General features: G+C 32.8%; 1 protein-coding gene across 4 annotated transcripts in view; it reads left to right on the plus strand.

Annotated features, from left to right (window-relative positions):
- The first annotated feature begins 3,230 nt into the window (after positions 1-3,230).
- The window catches only part of stumps (DBB domain-containing protein stumps), a 38,563-nt gene continuing 16,261 nt past the window's right edge, over positions 3,231-25,532 (plus strand). Inside the window, exons 1-5 of one of the 4 annotated variants that reach the window (XM_035875401.2) lie at positions 3,231-3,749; positions 12,365-12,424; positions 14,727-15,207; positions 15,482-15,682; positions 16,053-16,324. In XM_035875401.2, coding sequence (XP_035731294.1) covers positions 12,415-12,424; positions 14,727-15,207; positions 15,482-15,682; positions 16,053-16,324 — 964 coding nt within the window. In that variant the 5' untranslated portion in view covers positions 3,231-3,749; positions 12,365-12,414. The remainder of the gene's footprint in view (positions 3,750-12,364; positions 12,425-14,726; positions 15,208-15,481; positions 15,683-16,052; positions 16,325-25,532) is intronic. The other 3 variants (XM_035875403.2, XM_035875404.2, XM_035875405.2) reach the window with 3 other exon arrangements.

A 25,532-nucleotide genomic window follows, 5' to 3' on the forward strand; every position in this document is an offset into this window, starting at 1 on the left:
GAATTGGTTGTGGGAGGACTTTTATCTGCGGTGATACCTCAGATTTACGATTACAATTAAAACACGGTTAGTGTTAATTTAGAAAATGATTACATTAGAATACAGCAGTAGATAAAGTTAAAATACTCCGACATTATTTATTATTCAGGGATTGCCCAATAAATTCAAACAGTATGAAGTAACTTCCATATAACTGAAACGAGTTAGAATAGAATGATAAGACATTCAGAACGACGTTTTCCGATTCTTTTTTTTATCATGCAATTCAATACATATGTTTGAAATGATAATGCGGTAGAAATATTATAATGTAAAGTTTTTAAGATCTTGATAGACTGTAGTCATTATATATTATTTTATAAATGCAGCTGTTTTCATTATCTTCTCGCAAGAATATTTTATGAAAATATTGTAGAAATATTGAAAAAATTAATTCACTCTCCTCGGTTCGGCCTCCACAAGAAGGGGATATTATTTCATATAACTCATTAACAATTGAACGCGGCTCATAAGTTGAGAAATGCTGATCTAAAAACTAATATTCGAACCGAAGATAATAACTCCGAGAAATTTCTCTAAATGCAGTTAAACAATTGACATAATTAAAAAACAGCTATATCTCGGGAACAAGCTCATATCGGGCATATGTTTTTATAGAACTTTTTTTTTTTATTTTAATATACTGAAATCCACATATTCTGAAACATCCAATATATGTAATCTATTTTTTCTCGATATTTATATATTATTGAATATAATTATTTAATTGTAACTATCTACGATCTACACGAAAAGACACACAAATTTAATCTAAAAGATTTATATTTGTTTAGAAACAAAGTGATTTTTTTCGATAGTACTGCATTAAAAAAGATTCAGATTTTTTACTTATGAATATTTAGATTACTCGTAAATTAATGTAAAGATTAAAAAAAAAAAAGAAAAAGAAACACTATACTATTGTAATTATCCATGTTTAAATAGAAAATGTAAAAAAACTACGTAGAATTTTCAACAAAAAATTTTTGTTTTTACGAGAGATAAATATATATATCTATAAAAGATGAGAAACGCGTAGTATAAAGTAAAAGATCAAAAATAGACGAAAAAGGAATAGGAAAGAATAAGAATGGCGTTGAGAGAGGGTTAATTTTTTGCCTGATGGTAAAATTCTGTCGTACGAGCCTAATCTTAGAAATCTGGCTCGTGCTATAAAAATCTGGTGGCCGTGCTTGGTAGCTTATCGATTTATGGAGGAGAACATGAACATAATAAAATGTGGTCGGCAGTTCGAGCGAGCATCGTCCACTACGCTACGATTTGTCAAATTAGAAAGAAAGGAGACAGAGAAAGAAAGAGACATTGACAGCTGGTCTACATGTGTTTCACACATTTAAGTGTACGTAGAATCCTGTGCATTCACTACCTCATAACATTCGCCCTGTCGCAACTCTCAAAAATGTAATTTTCCTCCACGAAAAAATTATTTTTTCTCCAGCCATTCCAAGTCTTCCTCTTATGGAACATCCTAATTACGACTCTTCATGATAAGAAAAAGAAAAAGAAAAGGAAAAAATTTTTTACTGCAACCTTTTCTGTCCTTGCGAGGACATTCTCGTTATTTATAATAGTAACGTATCTATTATTATATTGAAAACTTTTTCGTTTTTATGCAATTCGATTTGAATTAAAAATTTTAACCCATAAATCTATTCGTCCAAAAGAAAAATTATATAATTTAACAGAAGTATCTTTTCTAGTACGAGAAATATCGGATAACTTTATGAAATTGTATCATTGAAAGTTCACTTCGTACTTCATCTTAATCAAACTTCCGAAAAGTGATGTCGAAACGTTTCTCAAAGTATAAAGTACTAACCCAAGATTCGATTCTGTTAAATAAGATTAACTCGAAGTTCACAAAATTTGCGAAACTAATTTTCTTTGAAAATTTTCTTTTCGACGATACGTACAACATCGAAGACAAATTCTGATAGAAGAAAGGTTACCATTCTAAAACCAGAAGAAGCGATAAAAGAATAAAAGAGGGAACGTGATGTCAGAAGGGTCGAACCCTTTTCTCGCGAAGGAAAGGAGCGTGCTGGTTTAAGAAGGAAATACATCGCCGCGCTTCGTTTCCTTACGCACATGCGTAACAGACACGCAAGCGTGCACGCGCGCATCACTAACCTTACCTCAACAGAAATTTTCGATAGACTTACTATGTGAAAATGCTATCCTTCCTTGCCTTCGTGTGTTTTTTTTTTTTAACTTTAAGTAGTACACGCATATGCTTCCTTAACGTAAAACGTATCATGTTCGTGAAACATTTATTTTATATAATTATAAACCTTTAGAATCAATTAAATTGGTCGATCGTTTTTTTATTTTTAGTTTTACTTTTTTTTATGTTGAAAAAAGAATATTAACGACGAAATTATACGTGCTCGATGAAAAGAGATCTAATAGTGAATTTCTTATTTAATATTTCTATATGTCGACCTTTTCCACCTTTTCTTCCCCGTGCTAAATTTCACTTTTCCTTCCTCGAGCTAAATTCAAAAGTTCATTCAAATTCTTCGATAAAGTAAGAAAATCGATAATTTCAATATTCAGATTTTTTTAGGTCATTTCCATTTCCCTTTTATTTTTGTGAACGTAAAAGGATTTTATAATTTAATCCTTCATATAAAAAATCTATCAGGTCATCGGGAAAATCTATACGTGATCTTTCAAACGTCTTGAAATGTAGAGATCAAGATTTGTTTTCCATCGAAAAATAAACAGAATATAGTAGAAACCGTAAGAGGAAAAACTTGACCTTGATTATTAAGGAGACTTATGTCTTATCTGTTTCGTAATCGTACAAACCATCAGGTTTATCCTTTTATAGAAGCTTTAACCCTTTTATCTTTCCCCTTTTTTTCCTTTTAATCATCGAAACTTCACATCTCGATGCGTACCCCCCTCTTTCTTAAGCTATTTATTCTTTTTTTCTCCTTCTCTCTCTCTCTCCCTCTCTCTCTCTCTCTCTCTCTCTTTCTCCTTCTTTCTCTATCTATGTATATCTCTTCTTCTCTCTCCTTCTTTTTTGTAGAGCCAAACGGTCTCGGTACCATTTCGCTCCGTCCTTATTTATCTCGAAATAACGTTGTCGTGCGTATAGTGGCTTAAATGGGCGTTTCTTCATACGTTGCCAGATGCGTGGGTGGTGGCAGTGAAGTGAGAGAGAGAGAGAGAGAGAGAGAGAGAGAAAAAGAGAAAGAGAAAAAGAGAGAGTAAGAGAGAGGGAGGGAGAGAGAGTAAAAGAAAAAGGGAGAAAGAGACAAGAATAAGAGAAGGAGAGCACGAACACGACGATGGTCACATGGCCACGCTCGAGTCTTCCTCTTCTTCTTCTTCTGGCCCGACTGTCAGTATTCCGTGAAGTGTTGTACCGTGCTTGCGTGCAGTGCCGTTTCCTTCGTCGTCCACGACGACCCTGATGAAGACGAGAGTGAATCGAATAAAAACGATTTTGACGTTAGACTACGTACGGTTTACTCGAGAAAACTTTGACTTTCTCTTTACACCTGCTACGGGGGGAGGTTGATAACTAATTTGTACTAAGGTGGGGAATAATGTGTGTATAGAAAAAAAAGTAAAAGAAACATTTTTTAATACAAGAAAAGAGAAGAGAAGGAGAAAGAGAGAGAGAGAGAGAGAGAGAGAGAGAGAATGATCGAGTCGCTGACAGGTGAATATTAAAGGTAAGAAAAGAATTATTTTCTAGATTGGAATGAAAGTTGAAAAGTTTGCCAGAAATGTGTAACACGTATTCTTAAGAGTTAGTTTAAATAATTTATTTAGAGTCTTATTGATAATCTGAATCGATCAGATCTATCGATTACTGGTTCGATCGTTCTATTCGCCTGTTCGTGACGTCAAAAGTAAAATGGATTCAAGGAGATCGTATACAAGGGACAATAACAAATAGTCGTAATGTGTTATTATCGTACTCTGTAGTGAGTACAGTGTCTATAAGATGTTATACGGGCTAATACTTCGTGGTTATTATTATCTTGAATATTTAGAGGGCAAATGGTAAGCAGCAAGAAATGCGTCGTAGCTCTCGATCGAGTCTGATGATGATCACCAATCGTTTAATGTAGATATCGATTTTTCGCGTCGAAATCTATGTAAATCCGATCGTTTCAATGTCGATTTTATTAGCAAATGATTTATAGTTGGAAATAACAATTGGAATTAATTATTTTTTAAATTAACAATGAACTATTAATTATTATTAAATTAACGGTTTTAAATAATCACTAATTACTTTCCGTAAGTATAATAATCTTTTAAAAGGAGTGAATTATTAATTTGTTATTTGTGTTCCCCTGCGTGCGTTAGATCTTCATTTACATATATGTTACATTTATTTTTAAATAAATTTTTTAATCTTATACGAGCACGTAAAGTCTTAATTTTCAAGCTTGTAAGATCGACTTAATGATTGTCGATGCGAAAAATGATTCCTTCGCCTTCCGAGACGCGCGAATAAAAACAAATCATTAGTCAATGCTTAAAATAATAATTTGTTAGCTATTTTCGAGGTAAAACAAATTCTACGAAGGACGACGCTCAGGACGGATCAAAGTTCACCTTTTGCCGATTTTTTAGTGAAGTCAAAGATTTTTCATAAGTGTTCATAATATCGTTGAACGTCTGCCAATCATATGAGTTTCAAAAACATTCGTTCTATCTTATTGAAGAAGTAACTCATTATCAAAAGGTAATTTAACGTCATTAAAGAAAAATGTCTGATCCGTGTATTTTCTCTTGATGAAAATATTGATGGTGAATTTACACCTCTGATGTAATTTACAAATAAACTTATCATGAAATAACGATAAATAGAGATATCAATAATATATATATATATATATATATATATATATATATATATATATATATATAAAAGAAGATCGAGTTAATCATTTATTTTATCTTATAACATTCTAATTAAGTAATTAATGTTTATATTCAAAAATACGAATTATTAGGTATATGATTCGAATTATTTTTATAATCATCATCTCATATGTATTAAAAAAAAATTGGATAATAATAAATAACTATAGTAATAAATAAAAAATAAAAGGAAAAAAAAAATATAAGGAAAAACGAGAAAGCTGCGTTTACGTTCCACGCTTAGCGTTCCAGAGGGACGAATATTTTTAGGGTTGCCCATGTTGAGGAATCTGTACGAATATTCCATTAGGAATTAGGCAGGCAGCTCACCGCGTATATTAATAGATCGAACCTGACAGCCGAATCTGAGCAGACGCGAGGAGTGCGCCTTTCGTGTTTCATACGACACGACGCGAAATCGTTTCTCTCTTCTTCAAGCATACAGCTTTCAAACTAAACCAATTCGAATCTTCGCTTTCGAATCCACTTTTTTTTAACCTTTTTTTCTTTTAATTTTTTTCTTCTTTTTTTCCTACGAATTTTGCATTCCAAACCGGCGCCTTTTGGGCTTTTGGCATTTTTCAAACATCGAAAAAATGCAGCGTGAATAAAAATAAAAAAAAATAGATTTATAAAAAAATAGATTTATTTCTCTAATAATATTGTAACAAAAATATTGTATATTTAATTACTACGAATCGATTTATTTTATGTTACAAAAATTAAATTTGAAAATTGACGAGAATAGAAAACTAGATAATTTTTTTACCTAGTATACAATTGAAACAAAATTTAAAAATCGACAAGAGAAGAAATATAAATAATCTTTTTTTGAAAAAATAGCACTTGGATAAACATAAAATAAAAATAGAATTGATTTATTTTTCTAATAATATTGTAACAAAAATATTGTATATTTAATTATTACTACAAATCGATTTATTTTATGTTACAAAAATTAAATTTGAAAATTAACGAGAATAGAAAACTGGATAATTTTTTTATCTAGTATACAATTGAAACGAAATTTAAAAATCAACAAGAGAAGAAATATAAATAATCTTTTTTATTGAAAAAATAGCACTTGGATAAACATAAAATAAAAATAGAATTGATTTGTTTCTTAAATTTATTGCAGTAAAAATATTATATATTTAATGATAATTATACGAAATGATAAAAAAAATTTAATTTGAAAATTGACAAGAACAGAATAGTAGATAAATTTCTTCTATAATTAAAAGTGAATTTAAAAATTCAGAAATATTCAAAAACAGAAAAATAGACCAGATCTCGAATTAACGCATATTTACTACTTATTTTTATCCTTTTATCATTTTTGCATAATATCAGTGGAATTTTAAAGACTAATAACAATAGAAGAAGAAGAAGGAAAAGAAGAAAGGTGGTCGAACTGAAAGATGTTTTGAAGGATTGACACGTTCACGTCGCAGTTTTACTTCCTGCTTACCTTTTCAAGCATCTATCATAACCCATACGGAATCATTTCTGTTGTCATAATCAAGGACCTTGTTAGAAAAAGACGATACGAAAAGGATAACAGATAATATAAAAATTAATTTTGTAAATTCGCCATTGACGACGCATTTAAGCACGGACGATCCGAAAGTAAGGCGGACGAATAGTAAGAAGGTCGAGACTACGTTTGCTCGAGCATATATAGACATCTAAATCGTGCCACGACGGACGGTGCCATAAGCGCGATGCTTTTTATTACGTAAGTGTCGAACAATGCGTTTAAAAATATGTGCCGAATATGTTCGCGCCACGAAAAATCATCGACGTCATGATCGAATGAAAGAAAAACAAGAAAAATTAAAGTTTATCGTTGCCTGATTTTTGTTATTAAAATTTGTGTCATTATAATTTGACATTTTCATGGAAGAAAAGAAAGGAAACAGAAAAAGAAAAAGTCTCCATAATAAAATATCACAGAATAAACAAAAGGATTTTATTACTTTTTTATATTAATTAATATAGAATTTCCAAGTAAATCATTGAACAACTATTCATCAAAATTGTTTACACCTTTTATCATTAAGTTAACTTTCCGTGAACCGCGAAATTCTCAGGAAAATAATGATTTACATTATAAAGAGCTTAAATAACACGTTCGTTATCATATTGCGTTTAACTGTATTTTAAACGGATCAATAATATTATTAATAACATACGTAAACACGAGAATTTGCATTTCCAATTGGTCCGACTCAACATGATTCATTAAAAAATTTCGAAATACAATATTGGTTTTAAAAAAAATATATAAATCATATAGAATTAATACTAAAATAATCGACAATTATTCCGATATATTAAGATCTATCTCACATAGATATATTTCAGAAAAAGTTTATAAAATTTATCATATTTACATATAATAAAAAAATATTGTAATAACTATTAAGAAATACTAGAGTGGAATGAAATGAAAACTAGTGGAATGAAATTTATAATAGAAATTTTTACTAAATAATTAATTACTTTGACGTTTTTCGAAGTGATTATAATAAAACATGAAATTTTACATTTTTCATAAATAAATAAATAAATAAAGATCTCAAAAAGCACGTTACTTTATACGAACTTTTTTAACCTTATAAATGTTCAAATAAAAAAGAAAATGAACAACGAGATTAAAACAGAGTTAGTTTTCTTCTCCAGTTCAACTTCATGATTGTCCATATACCTACGTACTTAGGTACACAGATGAACGTGGAATCGCGATCAGTCTGCATAAATCAGAAATTTATTTTAATTTACGCGGCCGACGTGGAAGTTAACGATCCATGTGGCATGTATCTCGATCTCGCGAGGGCGAGTCGGGCATGAAGCGTGCTTGGTAGTACGGTCTAGTAGAGGCCGTGCCGAGGGCACGTGCTGCACCGGAAATTCGGTGTTGCAGGTGCGGAGTTGAGATCAACGCGAATTAGTTCGGTCTGCTGGGATGCTAATCGGAAGTTCCATTAATAGAGGAAGGCGAACGATCGGTTAACAATCGTCGAGCCAGCTGAACCACGTATCTTCGAGATTCTCCATGCCTTTCAAAACCATGACCTTAACGATTCTTTTATAATAATTAAGATAATTAATACGCGGAAAGAGCGTAATTCTTTGATCGATTTTTTGTTCCTTATCGAAATTAAATTGATTTTTCTACTTTTATTCGACTTAAGTAGAGAAGTAATACGAGGAGAAATCTTTTGCAATTTTTTTATTCAATCTACTCTCTCTCTCTCTCTCTCTCTCTCTCATTCTCTTTCTCTTTCTCTTTCTCTTTCTCTTTCTCTTTCTCTTTCTCTTTCTCTTTCTCTTTCTCTTTCTCTTTCTCTTTCTCATTCTCTTTCTCTTTCTCTTTCTCGCTGGAATGAATTTTCCTGTAATCCGATTCAAGAATACAGTCAAATAAACTCTTTTCTAAATTAAATTAAGCGTCCAAGCTGCTCGTAATTTTCTTCCTTCGTTCTCGAAAATCTCGAAAATTTTGATAAGAGGTATTATAAAGAAAAGAACAAGACAAAGAAAAAAGAGATAGAAAGGAGAGAGAATCTTTTTTAAAAACATACTCTGCTTGCAAGCTTTTCTCGACAGTGAATCGAGTCAATACACAACCAGCATACGTGTTAATTCGCTCTGCTATTCGCCGTGATTCATCGCATCAGCTGATTCGTTTGGACAGGGAAAGTAAATCAAAGAGTGGAGCTTTCATGGGAACGATAACCTGCCCTCTCTCTTCTCCTCTACTTCTTTCTCGTTTTTTCTTTTTCTTCTTGTAGCGCGCACATCTCCTCGTCTCTCTTTTCGTCTCGCTCTTTCTCTCCCTCTCCCTCGTTTAGAGTGCGTACGAAAATAGTACGCATGCTCGTTGCAGCAACGAGAATCGAGGCGCAAACTCTCATGACTCGCGGACTCGACGGCAAATTCAATTCATGGAAAAGTAAAGCTCGTCAAAAGAAATACCATAGCAAGAAACGAGGGAATCCCTTGAATAATTTCCTACTTTCAATTTACGTATATTATGTCATTTTAAATTACGAGTGCACGTTCAGTTGTTAAATAACGAATTTCGTCGTACGAAAAGTAAAATACAAATCTTTTTATGAAACGATCTGCAAGATTGAAAATTTGCAAATTTACAAAAAGAAAAAAGGAACTCTCAATAAAATATAAACTTTTTAATGAATCCTATAGATTTATAAGTGCCGATCTAAAATTGAATTTGAAAGTTATAGTTATCGAATGAAGCTTTCAAGTTGAAAGAAGAAACTTGAGAGAGAGAGTTCGACAACAAGTTGAGAGAAGAAATGACGAATGAGAAGGAATAAACCACAAATAGAACGACCGTCAGCCGGCCATTGGAAGTGAACTTTGTACGATACTAATTACATTCCATTACCACCCTTATTAGGCGAACAAGTTTGTCCGATTCCGATCGCGATTTTTCTTTTCAACTTCAGCAATTATTCAAGAAGTTCTGCTGGAGAACAGTTGCATGCACTCCTTTTATCTTTAATCTTAATTTACTCGAAAATCGAAAGTGATAAGATCTCATGACGATTCTACTCTCTTTACCTCGATCTATTAATTACATCTCTCTTTTTCTCTCAGACTTTTTCACATCTACAAATGATTCAGTAATTATTCTCAGTAATTAACTTCCACGCTCTCGTAAACATAAATCCTTCTTGTTTCTTTTTCTACCAAAAAGAGAAAAAGAAAGAGAAAGAAAAAAAAAGAAAGAAAGAAAGAAAAACTAAAAGAAAGAAATCAACATTTACGTCACGTCTATAGTTCTTTCTTCCTTTCTTTTATTATCGAGATGACGTTGAAATCCGGGGTCATCAGTTTTGATTTGACGAGCATAGGTTACAAGCACAAAGATTAACGCGATAGGGCGCACGCAACAGGAAACGCCACGGCGCAGCTGCAGTAACGAGGACGAAAATTATTTGCAACGTCAGTGTCGTCCATAAAATGCGTATGGCCCTCGATTTTATCCACCGCTCCATCTCAACATCCCCGCCCCTCTCCTCGTTCCGTTTAACATCCCTAATGAGTTCATAGATCGGTCCTAGTTAGAATGCACGATTGTATCATCCAATTCTTCCCACGCGAACAAAGCGAGCGTACTATATGGTAACAAGAATGTCTCAATGATTGATCTCGATTATTTCGAAGCTGAAAATTTTTCAATGGTAAAAATTTGCGTTGGAATTTCGCGATGATCGAACACAGGATCGGAATGCACGTTCATAGATCTTCAACTAGTCTCTTTTAAACGCGGAATAATTCGCGCGGGTAAAATTTACGAGTGATACATGTCTGATTTATAGCGTTATATATCTTACTTATTTCACACGAGAGTGGATAAACTTTCGCGATCTATCAAATGATCCAACATTTTAAGTGATTCTTAATGGACGAACGAATTTTTGGATTCTCGATGGATGGAATCACGACAGTAACGCCAAAAGGATTATAAGAAACTTGAGGGAACATATCTTTTCTTCTCATGGGGGAAAAACTATCTAAATTCGACTAAAAATATTCTTATATTTACTCATATTATTAATATGATCATATAAGGGGAGGAGTGATTTTCTTTGAAAAAATGAAAAAAGGAAAAAAAATAAATTCACGATCCATACATAAATATTTCGATATTTATTATTCATCGTCGTGGTATAATACTTTTTCTTAAAACGAAAAAAGAGAAAGATAAATGATTCATAAATTCTGAAATTTTTACGATAAAATAAAAATGAACTATGTCGACTATTTTATAGTAATGAAACTTTTATAAAACATTCAATTTCTTTTCATCGTCCTTGTGCACTCGAACGCGATCTCATTAATTAACCTAAATATCGCGAAAGCACGATGACGTCGGATGGCACGAAATACGAAAGATCGATGACGAGGGTAACGGAAGAGGAAGCGCAGCTGCGATTGCGACGAGCGTGGCGTGACAGCGATTTGCAACACCAATATCGTTCATAAAACATGAATGAGTCTCTCCGTGTTCGATTCTGTCCTTCTCTCTCTCTCTCTCTCTCTCTCTCTCTCTTTCTCTTTTTCCCTCTCATCTTTTCCTATCTCACGTAACCATGAGATACTCTCGTGCGACACGCGTCTCTTGTTCTATCTTTCTCTTTCTCTCTCTCCTCTCTCTTTCTCTCTCTCTCTCTCTTTCTCTATCTCTCTATCTATCTCCATCTGCAAGCGAGCTAAATTTAATATTCTCGTGTATTTTCAGCGAGATGAATGAAACTACCATGATATTCATGCACTTTCTCTCGATTGAACGAATACGCGATTCATTTAATATTTATGTTTTCTTTGTTCGATTTTATTTTTTTTTTTTTCTTTTTAGTTTTATTTTTATTCAACGACCTTTGTAACTTCAACGGTCATTGTCTTTGAATGATCCAAAGAAAAATTTAATATGATTTAATGACGAGTCTGAAGAATGAATTTTGCATAAAAAGGAATTAAATTTACATCGATGATTTATAAAATATCGTGCGTAAAATGTAACATAATTAATCGTGTATCGTTATAGTCTAACTTTCCACCAATTTTCATTCCCATTCCAAAGTAGTAATTTTGCTTCGTTGATTTTAATGTAATACTCAGGAACCATCATAAAGATCGTTTTCGATCAACTCCATTCGACTAATTAATAAAATCATTCCAACATTCTTACTTAATCGAATCGTAAATGAAATCGTGAATACTATAATGGGACTTTAATAACCAACCATCAGTTAATTTATTTGCCTCGGTTGAAATTCGTTAATTTTAATTGTAATTTACATCGTCACAACTTATCATTTCAATTAAATCACGTTCATTAAAGTTATCTTCGTTCGATCTTCTTATTTTTTTTTCTACAAAATAAAAACAAACAATCTAATTTTATACCTCGTTTCATTAAAACGTCATATATAATTCGAGAATTCCAATTGTATACGCAATTAATTAGTGTGGTTGTAGGAAGATAGAAACTTTAAAGAGATGTATAATGTTTGCCATTCTTTCATTTTGAAGATCTTATATTTGTAAAATCATCGATAAAGGATGAATAACGAGCGAATATTATAGTATTTTTTATTTCAATATTAAATTTTATAATCATAATAAAACATCGGTGTAGGCTATTTTTTGTTCTGACATGTTTATGTAGATCGACTTAAAATTTATATTCCTAATCGTAGCGCGTGTAGTGAAGTATCGTAAATCCTACTTAATCTCATCTCTCTATTCTCTCTCTCTCTCTCTCTCTCTCTCTCTCTCTCTCTCTCTCTGTCTCTCTTTTTCCTTTTTCTTTTTCTCTACAGTAACAAAGTCTCAAAAGGATTGAAATGTTTTTATTGCATTACTATTGCAGGATTTCAACGAAGGTTGTTCAGGATTGGTCAAAGAGGATAGGAGGTCACCATGGCAGTCGGTGAGTGTTGCCTTTTATTCGAAGTTGGACCAAACTCCACCCACGAGTACGACCGAGCTGTGAATTATAGATTAGAGTCACGTAATTTACGCATAATCACACGCTCATCGTATACGACTACCGCGTATTCCGAGCCATCTATCTATCCCTTTTCCACTCCCTCTTTAACCCTTTCTTATGTTTCTTTTTTTCGCTCTCTTTCTCTCTCTTTCTCTCTCTCTCTCTCTCTCTCTCTCTCTTTCTCTCTCTCTCTTTGTTAGGAGAAATTCGAGGAACAGATAAATTCCAAAAAAACGTAGATGAATCCTTTTCTTCTCTCGATCTATTCACATCGATTCTTTTATAAAATATATTTTAAAAATAACGTATATTTTCACAATGTAAAAAATTATATTTTATATCAGCGTTTTCAACATATAAAAATTTCAAAGATTCCGTTTATCTCATTTTTCTTATTTCTTTTCTTTTTCGAGGAAGCTCGTTTTACGTCGATGAATTCTTAATCAATATCACGAAGTTCTTAGAAACATGAGAGTATCAGAAGGGGTACAAAAGGGCACGTTAGGCTAATCAAAAGCCAGCCGCGGCTTCTTCTTCATTCTTCGCTTGAAAAAGACGGGCCCTTTGAGGATCCGGTAACACGAGCCTCCTTTTTCTATTCCACGAGATTTCTAATTTCCAACATGCGACTCTTCGTAAGAAAAAGTGCGAAAGAAAGAGAAAGAAAGAGAGAGAGAGAGAAAGAGAAAGAGGAAGAGAGAAAGAGAGAGAGAGAGAATAAAGAGAATAAAAGGAAAGAAGATTATAGAGAAATCCGTGTACTTTCACGTCGGAAAGAAAAAAAATGTGGATGTAAAAACGTGGATCTATCCTTCTTACTATATATCCATCGAGCATTCATACTCTTTTATACTTTCCTCGTCTTATAAAAGTTCCTCCCGATCGGTGACAATTCGTAAGCATGAAATGTACGATAATACCATTCTCGTTTCTTAATTTATAGTCCCGCCGCATAATACTAATCTTCTAACAAATTCCACGTGAGACTCAGTAATCTCCAACCTCGATCACTAAGATTCACGGAGATACATAGTTTTACATTGATAATTAATTCGTTCGGTATATACCGTCATAATTTTTGACAACATCCGACAATTACATATTGTATATTTTTATAAGAAAAATAATACGAATGGTGGTAAGGAATATACTCATTTAAAATTATAATAATAACTACAATTTTAATGTTTATAATGGAAAATTTAAAATTCAATTTTTCTCAAATTATTTATCGAGTATCTCACTAATTACGATACCATCTTTCGGAGCAATTAATGTTAACTCTTAATGACGACACAAACAGTAATGGCGAAAACGAGTAGCATATCCATGCTATTGTGTCATAAATTTAGCTGCTTCGTGAACAGTTAAAAAGCAAAGAGAAGGAAAGGACTGTAAAGGGTAGAGAAAGACTGTCTTGGAAGACGCAGTAAAAATTGGCGGAGTTCCCTCTCCTCTTCCTTCTCTTCCTCATCGTTTCCCTTACAAAGTCGATCTATCTTCGAGGAGTAACAGCGCGTGGATCGCTTCGACGGAGGTGCATTTCCGGTGCAGTTGAGTATACGTTCCTCCTCTTCGTACGTTCCTGAAGGGATACAACGAACTATGGTGGGGCGGGGGACTTAATGTACACAGCGTCCGGTCCATCCCTCCCCACCATTCCCATTTTCTTCACTTCGTTCATGGCGTCCCATAGACAGTAGACAAGCATGTACCACTGTCAGAACAGTCCCAGGTGGACCTTCGCGCAGTCACTCGAATAAACTCTGACATTTAGTGAATTATTTCTACATCTTTTGAGCTTCATTTTTTATTAGAGAATTACAATTTTCACCTTTAGAGAAATACTATTGCATAATTAAACCAGTGTGTGATTAATTAAAAATAATTCCTATTTCGTTCCTTTTTATTAATATATACATATATACATATATATATATATACACACATATATTTATACTACTTACTAATATTCTAAGAAATAAACAGTTTCTGATAAATCATTCACAGTAAGATGGAGGAAAGAATTCAAATCAAATACAATGTGAGAGCTAAGTGGTATCAGTGAAAAATCTTACGATCAAATTCGGTTAAAGGATTCTTAGAAAGTCGAACAATTTTGTAGGTTCACCCATCAATGGACTTCAAATATCACGCACTTCGAAAGAATTCGAATAACGTTTATCGACAAGAAATTTCGAAGCACGGTCATCGATTTTTCAGTTGATCATCAATACGTTAGGCCGTATGTTCACAGACAACCCTTCGTACTTTTCGTTGTCGGTGTCAACGTCGTCGACGGACACGACAACATCACCATCGTCGAGTTGTCCATCCTCATCGACGAATCACACGCACCGCAGTGGTGGACACACTGGCTTAACGGCTCTCTTTCGACGTCGGCCTACCTGCAAAATGGGTGCTACGTCTTCGACTAGCGTGGCATCAGCCTCGACAGCTAGTACTTCAACAAATCATCAAGAATCATCGAGTAATCGAATCAGTGGATCTAGTGGATCTATACCATCGACACCAAATGAGGAACGAGTACCCATGTTATCAAGAAGCACGGGAAACGGTACTACTACAATTAATCAAAGAAGAAGCTTTAGGAATTTATTTAGATCGGTCAGTGCCAACGATCACGAAAGGACTCAACAGTTTCTCAAGGGTGATCCTAGACCTTCAGATGTAGCACCACCTTCACCTTATTTACCGCACAGGTGAATTTAAATGTTATTTTAATTATATGGATATACATATATTTGACCAAGGTTTATCTAGTTTTAGTAATTATTTCTAAATAACTACATCTAATAATAAAAACAACTATTTCATTTTACTTCAATATATCTATTTACAAAGTGTACATAGTATTATAACGTACATCAATATCATAAAGTATGTACTGTAATGGAGTCGACAACTATATTTTGTTTATCTATCTTCTGTTGATTTTAATATATCAATTATATATAAATAACAATCCGATCACAGATCACATTCGCACTCCGAGAACGACAGACGTCGTCCTGCTCGTGATAGACGAGTTCTCAAATCCGCTAGCGAACTTCTTTCGAACGATATGGTTTACTGTGGACTTTCCGGTGATGCTAATGATCATGACGACGATGACAATGACGACGACGATGACCAGGATTCAACAGAAGAAGTATTTCTTGGTGTTGATGATGCTAGGTTAGTATAATATTTGTCTAACTTATTGATAATCTTTGGTAAGCGGACAAGAAAATACAAGTTGAATCATTAATTCTACCGAAAAACACTCATAACCTATGATATTTAAAGAACAATGTAAGATCAGATAGTAAGATAACATATGTCTCGTCTCTATTGGACTTACAAAATATATATGCCATCAGCAAAAGACAGCTATATAAAATATATCAACATAATTATTTTTAATTCATGTTATTATCAAAATTCAATTTACGCTTTGACATATACACATTTGACTTATAGACAAACAAATGTGATGTATGATTCTTGAGAGATTTAATTAACAAATCAAGTTTTAGAAGCAAGTGTAATTTTTAATTCATTACAGGTATTATAATCTGTCGTCGACCTTGCCATCACCAGGATCGGCAGCGTCAGGTCAAAGAAGACACTCCGTCGGTACTTTCCTTGGCAAGGATCGAAACACTTGTTCTGGAAGAAGACCTACCCAAACAGTTGAAGTTCTGGTAGAGCCTAGTAGTATGGCACCACCAATACCAACCGATACAGTCGATGGTATCGTTTGTATCGACGAAAGAAGGGACAAATTAAGTGGATGCAGATCTAGACGAAGGAGACACAGAAGTTCATCCAGTAAAGGTGAGTTATTTTTTTTATTTATTTTATATGTCCCATTTGGGTCACGTGATCTTTCTCTGTATAAATTTTGTCTTCAAAGAAACAGACAGACATGTTAATTCGTATGCTAACGTAACAGAAGAGAATAACATCGTAATAGGTACTTTTGAGCTATTTCAAGCTATAAAAAGAGAACGACAGACCGGCATTCTATCTTGATTGATGGTCAATGATAATAATTATTATTAGGCACGGTTCTTCAATAGACAAGTCGCCTGTTCCCACGACGTGCATTTTATGGACAGCTTACCCGCATAGATTGCAATCACAATGGTCTCGTTACGCGATCGACACGTTACATAATTTGCGATAAGTAGAGAATTAGAAAGAGAGGGAGAATTATCAAAACGTGTCAACAAGTCGTCGAGACTGTTACGGCGAAATGATAAATTCTTCTTCGGTAATATCTAATAACCGTTTTCTACGATAACGAATAATTTTAGAATTATTCGTAATCGTAAAAATCAAAGATACCAAACAAATTGAAAATAGTGAATGAAAATAATTTACATATATTTTTAATGTTAACAAATTTAATACAATTTTACAGATAAATTTATACAAAATCAATTTATACTTGGAACATATTCATTTTAATTTTTCTTCTAATTCGTATTAAATAAAAATCGTTCGTAAGAACATAATTAGATCCGTATCAATTTTTATTTTATATATAAATATTTTTAAAATTAAAAAATCAATTTTGTTCTTTTTTTAAATCGTCATATTTTTTATGACGAAATTTGAAAGTAAAAATACATCATCCTTTAAGTCCTTAAAACTAATAGTTGGCGATTTATTTGACTCACAATAGTATATCTGTCTACGTATAACATAAAAATTAACCTGGAATATAATATGTGTACATACATGTACCTATTTATTTAGCGTACAAGTTCATAGATCATCGTTGTAAAGAGAAGATAAAGTGATCATGCAAAAGTTCATATTAATTTAAATCATTTCCAAAGAGAACATCGGAGAAACGCAAGCTCATGAATATAATCACACGAAGCAGGTGAACACGATTAAACGATGTCGTGGAGAGACGTACCGAAAAGGCTTAACAGAAATAGAAGATTTATTATCCTCTTTCCTCTCTCTCTCTCTCTCTCTCCCTCCCTCCCTCTTTTTCTCTCTTTCTGTTTCTCTTTCTACGCAAGCCAGTAACTACCGGGAACGTACTTACTACTGTCGAGGGTTCGCGCGATAATTCCACTTTCACATCGCGTATTCGACTTCGAGACGCGAATCAAGATTCTCGGCTATAAGGGATATCCGGTTGATCGCAGATCAACTCGCAGATTAATAAAACTCGAGAGCACAAGACAAATATAGAAAGTTAAACTTATTATAAAAACAAAAACCAAAACGATTGTTCCAGATAAAAATTCACGATAAAGAAAATTAAAAAATAAAATAAAAATACATAATATGAACAAATTTTCGTTTAACTTTCGTTTAACGTAATCATAACTTTGAAAAAGAAAGGAGAAGTTTCCTTGAACTTATCGCATCAACTTATAAATATAAAATGTTAAGTATAAAAGTCAAGAAAAAAAAAATAGATAAAAAAATAAAAAAACAACATGGAAACAGTAAAACGTCGGATATAGAACGTCCCCGGAAGCACCCTTTAGTATTCGATCGACGAAAGCAATAGCTTTTCCCGTCGACGAGACGTCGAACTCGTCCGGAGAGTCAAGGAGAAAGGTAAAAGAAGAGTTCGAAAATTTACGACGTTACGTGGGTTCCGTATAACGATTGACCGCTGGTAGAAATCGGTCCCACGTGTTCAACGCTTTTAACCTGCCCTTCCGATGGCCCTTAGCTTTGCCTGCACGTGCCGCATGTGTCGATGAGGGACCAATACTAATTATTACTCTCTGTCTCTCTCTCTCTCTCCCTCTCTCTCTCCCTTCCTCCCTCTCTCTCTCTCTCTCTCTCTCTCTCTCTCTCTCTCTTTCTTTTTCTCTCTCTTAACCAGTGAACAACATAACACCCGTTAGCACAACCATATATAATATAATTATTCCATATATAATATTCGTTAAAAATCAATCGAATTGTATGTGTATACATATGAATGTAGTTGAGCGAAATATTCTTTCGATTTTAATCTATATAGATCAGTTCTTTTTTCTTTTTTTTTTTTTTTTAGACAAATTCCACGTAATTATTTCTATAGCAAATTTATTTTTTTATTGTGAAGATGGTATATTCTTCTAATAAGAGGAAACAGAATTTTTGAACAGAAATTCTAACGATCAGCAAAAGCGTCTTTTAAAACGAGGACGTTCGATCTTTTTTTTCTTCCCTCACACTCCCGTTCTGTTTTTAATTAAAGCCGGAAATGAGCCGTGAGCCTTACTAACCATACCCTTCGAGAATTTTGATTCTGATTTCGCTCTGCTTCTGCTAGGCTCTACTGTATCTCACAGACGTGCAACAAAAAAAAAAAAAGAAAAAGAAAAAAAAATTTTCTGGAAAGAAAAAATGGACACAGAAATTGTCTCCCATCCTGTCAACTGTATTTGTTCAAAAATAATCGAGACACTCGTCCCCCTTCGTGAATTTTTAAGACGTCCGGGAACGTCTCAAGGTCCTATACTTTTTTTTCCAATATTCTATCTAAATATATCGTTAACTCATGAATATTATAACATATATCAAAACTTTCTGTAAGTTATTATTTATTGTTTTCCTTTCTATCTATCTATCTATCTATCTATCTATTTATCTATCTATCTATCTATCTATCTATCTATCTATCTATCTATCTATTCATCTATCTATCTGTCTATCTATCTATTTATCTATCTATCTATCTATCTATCTATCTATCTATCTATCTATCTATCTATCTATCTATCTATCTATCTATCTATCTATCTATCCATCCATACATCCATACATCCATCCATACATCCATACATTCATACATCCATATATCCATATATCCATATATCCATATATCCATCTATTCATCTATCCATCTATCCATCCATCTATCTATTTCTCTATCTATCTATCTATCTATCTATCTATCTATCTATCTATCTATCTATCTCTTGATCCTGTTTCATTAGGTTCGCAGTGGTCGCACCGTACGAACGGAATAAATTGTGTACAAGAATGACGAAAGGAACGGTGCATCCGGTTAGCTGCTGTTACATCCGAGGACCTATATAGTCGAAGTAGAAGGGGAAGGGAAGTGCATCTGTACCAGAGGGTGACATTAGGGAACGAGAGAGAGAGGGAGAGACAGATGGATAGTTGTCGCTCACGACAAGCGACGTCGTTAAAACAAATCGTCCCTCTTCTCGATTTATTTACATTGTGTAAACGCACGAGACTTTTGTGATATTTCGCACGCGATCAACGACAGTTCATCTCACTCTCTCTCTCTCTCTCTCTCTCTCTCTCTCTCTCTCTCTCTCTCTCTCTCTCTCTCTCTCTCTCTCTCTCTCTCTCTCTCTCTTTCTCTCTCTGTCTTTCTTTCTTAAGACTGTATCGTAAATCTGTCGTTCTCGCAAGACTCTTTCTCGAGGTTTTCTTATCTCGTTGAACGATACCATGGAAATTAAAGGTTGTTCAGCTTTAGTGACGATTAATGGGATATTCGTATCGAGTAACAAGATTGAAATTATACAATAGGAAAATTATTCGTAATAATTAACATATAGAAGAGTATCTATTTCATTTAATCATTATGAAAGGAAATTCTGAACATTTGTCATTATTGGTGTATTATTTAATATATCGTTATAATTATAATATACCGTTATTATTAAAAATATATATAAATATATAAATAATAATATTCATAATATACTGTTTATATTATAAATTTAACATATTTTTAAAGTGGTTAATTTTATAAATGATTATTGGTTAAAAGTTACCGTAATAGTTGGATCAGTCAATGTTTTTATGAAAACATTGTGGTAATCAAAGCACGAGTAGAATCGATAAAAATAACGATATCATCGAACGAGCGAAGGTGAGCGGAAAATTAAGCATTCCAAAGGCAGTGTCCTTTCCATCTGCATATATATTTACCGGTTATACTTCCTGATGTCGCACAAGCACGGATTCACGATTTCCGGTGGCAGTAATGTTCCACGCTCGCTCCCGACCACAACTACGCTTCCGGAAGTCGAAGGAACGACACTCTCGTTCAATCGCGATTCGTTCCTCGCATATTCGTGTCTACTCCATCAAATCGCGAGAGACAACCACGAATGAAAATTTCAGTCAGACTTTAAACTTCATTTGAATAATTGTTTGAGTGATTTATTACCTACTCTGTTTGCAAGACCTGCTGACGTTTCTATCGATATAATTTTTTTTTTCTTTAAGAAAAGAAAAGCGGATTGAATAAATTTGAATTAATGTACGAATATACGCAGAAGCATATGTATCGATGAATTTAACAAAATTATTTAATTGAAATTGTTAATATTAAATTGTTTTTTTTTTATAAATTCTGTTGAAATCTTTAATCATTTGAATACGCACGTTGAATCAGTTTGGAATTCTTTGGAATAGCGTACCGACAATTTTTTATTATAAAATCTTAAATTTTCATTAGAATAAATTAAGTGAAACAAGATGCGTATATCTTTTTTCTAGTAGAAAAGAAATTAAAACAAGAGAAAGTTATTAGTAAATAAACGAGAAAAGGATCAAATTGAATTTTGAAAGTAATTATTTGTTTGAAAATAAGAATGGATAAGAAAGCCTGCAAAAAAAGTGTTTTCTAAAGGTGCTTCGTTTTTTTTTTCTTTTTTGATAAAGATCACAACAACTTCCTGTATACCCTTCGATTTGTTATCCAGATCACCGCAGGTACTTCGAAAGCGATACAAACATCCGGGATGAAGAAGAGTTTGTCGAAGGTCTTTCAACGTTTAACGTAAACGGTCCTTACTGAGAGATTTTAGCCAGCATCCGCATCTCGCGTAGAATTTTAAACGAGTTTTTCCTCTTTCGTGTCTATGTCTAAAACAGGTTAAAGTGAGAGTCACACGTGTATCGTTATTCGAATGGATGTGTTTTTCTAATTCATATATTTTATATATATAAAGAGAGAGAGAGAGGGAGAGAGAGAAATCCTTTGAATTATGCATTTGAAAATTGAATTACGAAACGAGAGACACGTGAAGAAAATTCACAATACCTTCGAAAATTATAACGACGGTATAATTCTGAAATTTTAAAAAAGATTATAATATGTTTCGTGGATTGTAGAAAATCAACATGATCTAATTTTGATTCCAAGCGTTATTTACGGGTGGAATTCGAGAGTCGGAACGGTTAGCAAGTACCTAAACGAGACCTGATTGGTCAATACGTGATCTCCGGCAACTACGATTCGTTGTACCGGAAGTCCATTCTCCTTACTCGTCGTTAATAATAAAGTATTTATATATGTTAGATTACGAGAGAGAGAGAAAGCTTTGATCTATTTTTCCAAACGACGATTAACATAAAAAAAAAATTAATATATTCAAGAAAAATAATAAATAAATAAATAAAGAACTTTGAAAGAAATAAAGATATTTAAGAGAAAAAATAATCATTTAATCGGAATAAAAATAATATATAATTTAAGTTTAAATTAAAGAAAATAATTTATTGTTTTTTATTTTTGATTACTCCGAACAATCCCAAGATCGAAGAACACGATCCGTTATATTAATATGTAATATACAGTGGCAGATATTCATAGGTTCTTTTGCATGGTAAGACATGATCGTCGATTTGATTGACAAACTAGCGGTAAATAACTTCGCATTGTGAATCTCCGGAACGACGTCTTGACGAGGATCACGAACTGTCTGTCTCGTTCTGCGAGCCGGCATCGTGCGCATAAAGTCGTGCCTATTTCTGTTTTTACAGCCGCCCCTTTATTATTTTTATCTTCTTGCCGGCCGCTTATTTTCGTGTTCATATGCATTTTCTACGGTGCATCGACTCTCCCCATATATTCGTCCTTTTCTATTTTTATGACGTCTAGCGAGGGAGTAGTGTGGAATTAAAGAAATAAGAAAAAAACAAAAACAAAGAAGAAAAGAAATGAAAAGAAATGAAAAGAAATTGAAAAGAAATGAAACGCAGAAATAAAAAGGAAGATTCCAAGATCGCGAATATACTTTATTCGAGTATTTACAAATTCTACGAGCATTTCAGTGCCCTTTGCGGTATTCTTTTGATGTATTTACCGATCACGATAAATTTTGAACTTCTGGCTTCGAGAAGGATCAAAGAAAATCTTCTGTCTCTGTGTATGCCACGTGGCAGGAAATATAAAGAATTAAAATCTTTTGATATATTTTATAAATAATTCGACATTTTCAGATCCATTCCTGTCTAGTTACCTTTTGGAACTGAACTTTTACATTTCTTGCATACCTAATACGTCGATATCTGTTATATTAAGTACGTTTATATTATTTATGCACAAAATATATACTAGTTACTTTTCCCTATATAACAGATGAAAGCGTTCTATTCTATTCGACGTGATACTTTAAAAAGAACACGTCAAAGATATCGGTTCTCCTATGGATAGGAAAAAGTTTTATTTACTTTGAGGGCGAGAGGCTGCGTATCTCATGGCAGTGACAAACGTTCCTTTGAGTTGTTCACAACTGATTCGAGAGATCTTCGGTATTCCTCTTGAATTTATCATGAAGAAAACGTTAACGTAGATACGTATTTTCTAACCGATAATTCTTCTTTTCAAAGATACATTTCAAAATGGCTTATTCTTTTTTATTAATTCATATCTATTTTTCTTATTTTTGTTTTTTTTATTCGACTTCCATCCGATACATACGATTACGTTGTAAGATTCAGAACCAATGAGATAATGTACTTATGTAACATGAAGGATCTAAATCGATTGGTGAAATAACAAAAAAAAAATCTGTAAAAGATTAGTAAACTCATCAACGATAAACAAACATGAAAAACATAAGACAAGGAATAAGAACTAAACGAAGGATAAAATGGAGGAGCGTATGACAGTGAGATGTTATTTTGGCAGTAGAACTTTAAGAACCCTTCCTTTATGAATTAAGATTGATGTCGTCGGAGCGTCCTTCCGATCCGTCAATCTTCGAATTAACCGACTCGGAAAATTAAATTACTGAATTTATCCTTGATTGGCAATGACTGTCCTTGCGGTGTGTCACAATCGGGAGGAAGGCAGAACAATTAAATTTCTCTCTCTCTTTCTCTCTCTCTCTCTCTCTCTCTCTCTCTCTCTCTTAACCAGTAAACAACATAACACCTGTTACAATAATCATTTATTCCATATATCTTTCTCTGTCCTTCGATTGATAAGAAAGAGAAAGAATCTGAATAAAACAGTAATCAATGATAGTAATCAATATAAAAATAAAAGTTAGAAATAATACAAGTTTTGTAAAAGATCTAATTTTGAATAGATCTAAAAAGAAAATACCTTTGAAAATCTCTCTCATCGTATTTTCTTTGGCTCTCCAGAAATTTATACAAGGATTAGGATTATAACGAGATCAACCTCCAAACTTGAGCAAATACTTTTAAAAAATGAAGCGATCTTAATGATCTTAAATCCTTCTCTTCGGAGTATTATTGTCGTAGTCTTCGTAGGCGGTCTCACAGCTTTCTCGGGAAACAATGAAAGGAGGAGGCCGAAAGAGATTAAGTCGTTGAGAAGTCAAACAATGGACTTGATTAAAGATGCAAATCTCACGGATGCCCAAGAATTTCAAGGATCATGTCGCACGTTACAGAATGCATTTACTCGAAATAAGTTTACTGAGAGAATTCTCCTCTAATAAGTATTTAGAGAGAGTAAAATATTTTTAAGTTAAGTTAGTTAACTTATTTCTAAAAGACGTTGACTTTTCTTTTAATTTCTAATTCATTTCGTAGATATAACCTTTTCAACTATCATCCATCGTACAGATTAGATTTGATATATGTCTGTATGTGTTTAATAATTTATAATGAACGTTATAAATAATAAAAAGTCAAGAGCCTTTAATGAAAAACGATAGAGATGCTAGAATTGAAATATACGAGACAACTGATTAATTATAGTTAGCAATTAAAACAATACATTTTCTCTCGAGTGTATTTAATTATCTCTTTCTTTAGTTCATTGACCAGTGTTATTGTATGAGTTGAACCTACAAATGTAAATATAATAATAGTAGTAACATAAGCCGTGTTCTCCTATTTGATCACTCTGAAAACGAATCGTTTGAACGCTTCCCTATCTTGTACGTGCTCCAAATTAATTATGTTAGTCTCTTGTTGCGGTATATTAATAAACCGCAGCCGGGTTTAACGCTTTCGTGCGCCTCTGTAACTATCTTCGACGTCTAGCTTGCTTCAAAGGAGTTTTATTCTTTTCTCCTTATGAATGAAAGACTTACAGACGATAAGGCGTGTGGGTTGCCTACGTTCGGGTGTCCCATGAAAAATAATGTCTTATGTTATAATCTATTTTTTTCTTTTTTTTTAAACAAAAAAACTAACTGTATTTTTAATAAGATAATATATTTTATTTTAATAAAATATTATTAATACAATAACTAACTGATCATAGTCCATTAAGTTTATACTTGCATATTATAAAATGTTCATCTTTTTTATTAAATTTATTAAATTTGGAGGTATTTATTAATTACATTAGGATTATAAATTTATAAATATATAAATAAATATATATATATAATTTAATAGTATAATTTAATTATACTATTATATTATAAAATAATATATATACTATATATATATATACTATAAAAATAAAAGATATATATATACCCGATGTCTCATTTTAATATGGTCGATTATCGTCAATCCTTTTGTTTGAATAAATTGATGTTTCAAATAAAAGTTCTTAGATTTTGAGGAAGAAAATGTAATATTTATTACAGCTATTTCGTAAAAAAATGTTGTTGTCAAGATACGGAAGTTATAACAATGTTTTTGTAATAGAAATCGATGTTTTAAATATCGATATTTTATCGATATTTTTTACAAAAATTGTAAAGAATATCAATACGAATAAAAAAAACATTTACAGTGTACCTTTTCATCGATATTTCATTGATATTTCATCGATGATATATATGGTATATATAATATATAATAATTATACTAT

This window comes from Vespa mandarinia, chromosome 1 (assembly GCF_050613455.1).
Source record: "Vespa mandarinia isolate Hongniang chromosome 1, ASM5061345v1, whole genome shotgun sequence".
Classification (NCBI taxonomy): domain Eukaryota; kingdom Metazoa; phylum Arthropoda; class Insecta; order Hymenoptera; family Vespidae; genus Vespa; species Vespa mandarinia.